The sequence below is a fragment of the Mastomys coucha genome, unplaced genomic scaffold (assembly GCF_008632895.1).
Source record: "Mastomys coucha isolate ucsf_1 unplaced genomic scaffold, UCSF_Mcou_1 pScaffold21, whole genome shotgun sequence".
NCBI lineage: Eukaryota > Metazoa > Chordata > Mammalia > Rodentia > Muridae > Mastomys > Mastomys coucha.
Genome location: NW_022196904.1, coordinates 16,815,622 through 16,823,290, shown reverse-complemented (window position 1 = coordinate 16,823,290; position 7,669 = coordinate 16,815,622). Strand labels below are relative to the sequence as shown.

Genomic DNA, 7,669 nt, shown 5'->3' with positions numbered 1-7,669 from the left:
CCCCCGTGGTCCTCACACTGCCCCTCCCCCACAGACCCAGCAGTCCAAGTTTGTGAACTGGCAGGTGGATGGCGAGTACCGTGGCTCCGACTTCACAGCTGCTGTCACCCTGGGCAACCCAGATGTCTTGGTGGGTTCAGGTAAGAGGTGGGGGTGCTCACTGGTACTCATGAAGCCTTGATTCAGATCCCCTTTCCCCACAAGGCACATGACTTTGCCTCTGAGAGGTGGCAGAGTAGCGGTGACTTGACATTCTTGGGTGCTGTGATAAGCTTGCCCCAGCACTCATAAGACTGAGGCAAGGCAGTCCTGAGTTTCTAGCAGCCTGAGCTGTGAATTCCTCTTAAAAAATAAATAAAGTAAGCTGGGCGGCGGCGGCGGCGGCGGCGCACACCTTTAATCCCAGCACTTGGGAGGCAGAGGCAGGTGAATTTCTGAGTTCGAGGCCAGCCTGGTCTACAGAGTGAATTCCAGGACAGCCAGGGCTACACAGAGAAACCCTGTCTCAAAAAAAAAAAAAAAAAAAAAGAGAGAGACAAACCACAAAGCCAGGTGTGGCCACACCTGTAATCTCAGGACTGGAGAGAGTCAAAGATAGATGTTGGATCCCTGTCCAGGATGGGTACCTGCCTTTTTTTAAACTTTATTTGGTGTGTATTTTTGTCTGCAATATGTGTGTGGGTATGCACATGCACACGCTTGAAGCGTGCCTGTTGCCCTCAGGGATCAGCAGAGTGTGTCCAATCCCTTGAGGCTGAAATTACAGACTACTTGGAGTCACCTTATGGGTACTGGTGATATCTAGATCTTCTAAAAGAGCCATCAGTGTTCCTAACTGCTGGTCCATTTTTCTGGCCTGGTGGAGCAAGCCTTTAGCTCCAACACTAGGGAGGCTCTGGATCACTTGAGTTGAAAGCCAGCCTGGTCTGCATAATGAGACTGTCTGAAATAAACAAATCTGGGCGTGGTGATTTAAAACTGTCATTTCAACCCTCAGGAAGACTTGTGCAAGGAAGGCCAGCCTGCCTTGTGAATGTTCAGTTGGTGTGGTCAAACACCATGCCCGGTGCAACAGTGGGAAGGATTCAATTTGGGCTCATAGATCCAGAGGGTTGAGAGTTTGTCCTGTCCTGGTGGTGGCACAGGCGCACACCTTTAATTCCAGCACTTGGGAGGCAGAGGCAGGTGAATTTCTGAGTTCGAGGCCAGCCTGGTCTACAGAGTGAGTTCCAGGACAGCCAGGGCTACACAGAGAAACCCTGTCTCGAAAAATCAAAGAGAGAGAGAGAGAGAGAGAGCGCGAGCGCACTTGTCCTGGCAGTGGGACATGACAACAAGTGGCAGGCCTCATAGCAGAAGCAGGAAGCAAAGCAAGAGAGACCATTAGAAATGACAGTAGCTTTGAAACTTCAGAGTCTGCCCCCAGTGACATATTTCCCTGACCAGGCCATGCCCGGGCCTCTCTGAACAGTACCACAAGCTGGGATGCCTGAGACTATGGGGGCATTCCTCATTCAGACAACCACGCCTGGTCTGCATAGGTAGGGAAAGGAAACTGATAAAATGGTGGAGTGTGGAGATAGAGATGGCATGTGGTACCATGGTTAACTTCCTGGATTCCACCTCGTAGAGCAAAACCCTACAGTGCCATCGGGCAGTAATCATCGTTGGGGGGCGTAGTTCAGCCCTGGGCTGCGGCTGTCTGCCCAGCCGTGTTCACCCTATAAGGTCAGGCAATGCCTAAGTACTAGGTGATGGAACTGTTCTTAGTTTGCCTATCTGTGATACTTGGACTTGAGTATTGGTCATGGAACAGTGTTCCCATGTGCAGACGGGAAGATAAGACACACCAAGGTGGGTACCAGCATCTGGCCCCTCTGCGCTTGTGCTCTCTGTTCCTGCTGATCACCTATCTTAACTGTCCATTGAATGCAAGTGTACCAAGCCTACCCCTAGAGGGTGTACTTAAGCCTTGACAGTGAGTTAAGTAGACAGAAAAACCTGAATCATCTCTGGGGAGTGTCTATCCCAGGATGGACCTCCAGATAGGGATGTTAGCTGTACACTGGGGTGAGGCTTGCCACCTGTCTAGATCCAACAGTGAGATGCTTATGGAGTGGTTGGGTTATTTATAGTCCCCATAAAAAATTCCTTTGTTCTGTGTAGCCCTGGGTATCCTGGAACTTGCTCTGTAGACCAGACTGGCCTCGAACTCAAAAATACCTGCCTTCCTCTACCTCCAGGGTGCTGGGGTTAAAGGTGTATGCCACCATAACTGGCAATTGTTTTTGTTTTGAGCGCTGGCCCAGAACTAAGCTGAGTTCTTGCCTGCCTTTCTCTGAGTGGTTAGATTAGCATATACAACTCTACCTAGCAAATATGCATTTTAACCTCCAAAGCAAATATTCGTACAATGCACGTATTGCTATTAGTATAAGTCACACATAAAGCAAGTTCAAATGATTGAATACTTTCTAGGTGGAGATTTTCCCATTCAGGGTTTCTCTCTGTAGCCCTAGCTGTCCTGGAAATCACTCTGTAGACCTGGCTGGCCTCAAATTAAGCGATTCCCCCTTCCCCTGCCTCCCAAATGCCAGAATTTAAGGTGTGCACCACCACTGCCCAGCAACTGATTGCTACTTTATTTATTTATTTATTTATTTTTTAAGATTTATTTATTTATTATATGTAAGTACACTGTAGCTGTCTTTAGACACACCAGAAGAGGGCACCAGATCTCATTAGGGATGGTTGTGAGCCACCATGTGGTTGCTGGGATTTGAATTCATAACCTTCGGAAGAGCAGTCAGTGCTCTTACCCACTGAGCCATCTCACCAGTCCCCACTTTATTTTTTTTTTTTAAAGATTAATTTATTATTATACGTAAGTACACTGTAGCTGTCTGTCTTCAGGTGCACCAGAAGAGGGCGTCAGATCCCATTGCAGATGGTTGTGAGCCACCATGTAGTTGCTGGGATTTGAACTCGGGCCCTTTGGAACAGCAGTCTGTGCTCTCACGTGCCGAGTGGCTTTATCACTGTGTGTGGAGGTCTAAGAACAACTTTCACTGTAGGAAGCAGGGATGGTGATCAGCTCTGCGGCTTACACACCGGCTCTACTGAATCTCTGTGATGGCTTCTAACAAGGGCCACATCTTTACTGGAGTAAGCCAGACAGCTTCTCCAAAATGCCAGTGTTTCACCCAAGAGTCAAGAAGAGGAAGGGTGGCCTTGGTTTTGGTTATTGTTTTGTTTGTTTAAAAAAAAAAAAACATAGCGCATATTCCTGGCATGTCTATCTGGGATGGAAGGTCTCTGCTGGAACGCAGAGCCGTCTACTCTCCAGGGGGCCAATCTGCACATCTGCATAGTGACTGGGAATCGTTCAAGATGCTGTCAGCTAAACTGGTGTAGCTGCACACGCCTTTAGGACAGCCATGGCTACACAGAGAAACCCTGTCTCAGAAAAAAAGAATTAAAACTGTCAGCCTTGATCAGGCTGGGACCTGCTGGGACCTTACAGCCTGCCTTCCTCTGCTGTGACCCAGCCTACCTGAGGCCTGCCCTTACCTTGGCTCTTACTAATCTTCCACTTTCAGTTTTGATGATTCTAGTCGCTTTGAGCCACTTAGGTTCGTCCATTTGTTTGAAGAACGTGATTTTCTTGATCACTTCTGAAGGGCCAGGCTTCATGTTATTCTTTTATCTATTGGCAGTGTTAAAGATGGTAACCAAAGCCTCAGTATGCATGCTAGGCAATCTCTCCACCACTGTGCCCCAGCCTCTCATTGGAGGCTCTAGGCAGGGGCTCTACCAATGGGCTGCCTCTTCACTATGCCTCTCCAGTACAAATTAGTTCAAATATTTCTGGGCTTTCAGCCTTAGGACATGACTTTGTCGGACTTTGTCGAGACTGTTCTTAGATGGGTGGTATGTAGACAGGCCTAAGTTTTACCCATCTGAAACACTTTCATACTTTGCAGGAAGACCTCATTTGGGGACTAGTGCTGTAGCCAAAACTCCAATGGAGACCCATGGAGATAAGCATAGTAGAAAAGGCTAGGCATAGCAGCCTCCAATAGAGGTTAGAATCAAGACACACGCCTTTAATCCCAGCACTCGGGAGGCAGAGGCAGGCGGATTTCTGAGTTCAAGGCCAGCCTGGTCTACAGAGTGAGTTCCAGGACAGCCAGGGCTACACAGAGAAACCCTGTCTCAAAAATCAAAAAAAATAAATAAATAAATAAAAGGATCAAGCTGTAAGCTGTTGTGGCATTGCATATGGAAGGCTGTGACGAGGCTCAGTGATAAAGCCCTACCTGCTGACCTGAGTACTTGCCTAATAAGTACAGAGCCCTCCATTAAGTCCCTAGCAACCAACTAACCAAAGTAGGAGAGGAACACACTCCAAACCCAGCACCCAAAAGGTGGGAACCAGGAGGATTTCACCTCCGGGGTCATCCTGGGCTAATTAGTGAGCGAATTCCACATTAGCTTTGATTAGAGAGACTTTTGGCTCAGCCCAGCTGATCTTGGTAGCTCACACAGGCAGAACAATCCCCGCAAGTTCTGAGCTGCCTAGGATTGCACAGAGAGTGAGAACAGCAATAACAGCAACAGAACAAGGTGGGCGTACAGCAGGGCTGAGCAGGTCAAGCACTTGCTGCCAAGCTTGACTCCTGAATTTGATTCCCTGGGACACCAACTTGTGGAATTGGAAGGGAACCAACTCCACAAGCTTTCCTCTGACCTATGCACACCTGTACGCTTGTACAAGCACCTGCACTTGCTTGCACAATTACTGATGGGAGTGGGTGTGCCGTCTTGAATAGAAGACAGTGGCACACTTCAATAATTGGAACCACTTGGGAGGCCCAGGCAGAAGGGTCACCCCATTTAAGTCTAGCCTGAGCTCCAGAGCAAGATCCTTTATTGTTTATTGAAATGGGTTCTCTATGTGGTCCTGGCTTTCCTGGAACAAAGTTTGTAGAGCAGGCTGGCCCCAGACTCACAGAAGTCCACCTCCTTCTGCCTCTATCTCATGTTGGGATGAAGGGTCCACCTGGCAGAAGAAAAGACTATAAATATAGATAGTTCAGGGGGCCTAGAGAGGTGGCTGGGAGCACTGGCTGGTTTTCCAGAGGACCCATGTTTAATCTCAAGTACCTGCATATCCACTCATAACTGCCTGTAACTCCAATTTAGACAATTTGATATCCTCTTCTGGCCTCTGTGGGTAGAGACATAGGTGCTGGGAAAGTACCCATTACACATAATTCAGAGAAAGAAATCTTTAAGCCATAATAAGATCAAAGTTGGGCTATAGTGGTACTTCTAACCTGGCTATATGTTGGGCTGAGGCAGGGCCATGTACCAAAGGCAGGCCTGGGCCACATAGTGGGATGCTGATGGGGAAAAGCCCCCATAAACTCCTAAGAAGAACCACTGTGATTCAAAGCCTTCAAATTCAACCTACTTAGGAGAGGGCTGGATGGGGCAGGCTGACCAGGTGTCCCATGATGGCTGGCTCTGTTTTCATGCTGGGACCAACCCTTAGGGCACCACAATCTATTGTGAGGAGCCCCGATCTTCATTAAGCACTGATAAACTATGGGAGTCATCCGTTTACTTTTCTGTGAGATTCCCTGTATGGCTGTGAGGGCTGTGAGAGAGGTTTCACCTATGTGGGAGATGTGGAGGCTGTGGGTAAAGAAATGGCTTTCTCAGAACAGTGGTGGCCCTTACAGCTGTGAGTGGGGGAAGGGACTTCTGCCTTGCAGTTGCTGTCTGTAGGTGGCCATTCAGAGGACTGTGGCTCTCAGTTTCCTCTTAATTAGATGAGTTATTACTGGTGATAAGAGGTTTGCTGGGATTGACTTGATCCTCTTGTGAAGCTAATGGTCCCTTGCTCACTGAGGGAATATTCACACTGGCCTCTGAACCTCTGAACCCACAGCCTGCCTCTGTCCTAGCCATAGACTTCTCGGCTATAGACACCACCCACGCCCTGCCATGCTCACACATTGCTGGGGCAGGGAGGGCTTAGTTCCTTGCACAAGCTGGTCCACATGTAGTCCTGCCTACTATTCTGCCAGATGGGCCTCCAGAAAGTTTTTCCAAACATGGTATTACTGTATCCCTGGCTGGCCTGGTACTCACTCTCTCCCAAGACAGGGGATCACAGGTGTGCTTACTCATTCCCATTCTGTAGGAGATCACCCTCTCTCTGCCGCCTTAGCAAGCCTGTCTGCCCACCTGGCCTTGGCATCCTCCCCAGGAACACTCTTTTCTTCCCGTCTATTCCAATCTTTTGGTTTTTACTTTTCTTTTTTCTCCCCTCTCCGCATTCTAGGGGTAGAATTGAGAGGTTTCTCCAGGCCAGTCAGCTCTGCTCTCAAAGCATGCCAGCAGTCCCCCCTCCCAGCTCCCTGCCCTGCCTTTAAACCACAGTGCCTCAGAGCTTTGGGCTTGTGATGTAGAGGAACCTGCTTCTCCATGTTCTGTTGAAGGGTGGCTTGCTTCTGTTCTCCCTAAGTGGTGGCAAGTATGTGCTACCGCTTTGGGGGTCATAGCCCAGGAGACAAGGGGCAAGGGAGAACTGCATGAGCTGTTGTGAGGTTTAGCGGACAAGAGGCGCTGGGGAGGTGAGGCCAGGCCTGGTAAGGGCTGGTGAGTCTGACCACCCTCTCCTCCTGCAGGAATCCTTGTGGCCCACTACCTACAGAGCATCACACCGTGTCTGGCCCTAGGTGGAGAGCTCGTCTACCACCGGCGGCCTGGAGAGGAGGGCACTGTCATGTCTCTAGCTGGAAAATACACACGTGAGCCTGGGGCGCACTTAGGGAGGAGGCTGGCCTGTTTCTCAGGGTGAGAGGGAAGAGAGTGGGGTCTCCAGATGCCCACATCCCTTGATACCTTAGCCCTCACCCAACTCTGCTCTCCTAGTGAACAACTGGTTGGCTACAGTAACGCTGGGCCAGGCAGGCATGCATGCGACGTATTACCACAAAGCCAGTGACCAGGTGAGCCGGAGGGAGCGCCTAGTTATGAGTTCCAGGCTGGGATGGCTGCTGCTGTTGGTATGCCCAGGAGTCCTAATGGGCAACTCACATGTGTACTGGGCTCTCCCTCCCCCAGCTGCAGGTGGGTGTGGAGTTTGAGGCCAGCACCAGGATGCAGGACACCAGTGCCTCCTTTGGGTATCAACTGGACCTGCCCAAGGCCAACTTCCTCTTCAAAGGTAAGGAAGGCCTCAGTTTCCCTCCTGGGAACAGGCCAGGTATGACTCAGCTGTGTCTGTGGTAGAGTCCATGGGAAATAGGGAGGTTGAAAGTGTGCTAGTGGAGTGGAGGCTTTGTACTCAGATAGGGCTTGTCAAACAGGGGCTCCTACCCTGGCACATTTAGTAGATGTTGGTGGTCATGCTTTGAACCCTCTCTTCCCATTCCCATCTAGCAAGCTCTCTGGCCCTCCCCACTCACTCTTGCCTTACTTGGGGTTCTTCTATTGCTGTGATGAAACACCAATGATGGTAAATAGCTTGGGGAGCAAAGAGGTTATGTTGGGTTACAACTCTCAGGTCACATGTCTATCACTGAGCAGAAGATGAGGCAGGACTCAAAGCAGGAAACTGAAGGCAAGGGGTGGGGGGTGGCAGCGCGGGGGGGGG

The 7,669-nt window shown here is 49.8% G+C and overlaps 1 protein-coding gene across 1 annotated transcript in view; it reads left to right on the top strand.

Moving 5' to 3' along the window:
- Positions 1 to 7,669, top strand: part of Tomm40 (translocase of outer mitochondrial membrane 40) — a 13,176-nt gene that overhangs the window by 4,522 nt on the left and 985 nt on the right. The window contains exons 6-9 of the mRNA XM_031385596.1: positions 6 to 140; positions 6,699 to 6,821; positions 6,946 to 7,022; positions 7,138 to 7,240. Coding sequence (XP_031241456.1) covers positions 6 to 140; positions 6,699 to 6,821; positions 6,946 to 7,022; positions 7,138 to 7,240 — 438 coding nt within the window. The remainder of the gene's footprint in view (positions 1 to 5; positions 141 to 6,698; positions 6,822 to 6,945; positions 7,023 to 7,137; positions 7,241 to 7,669) is intronic.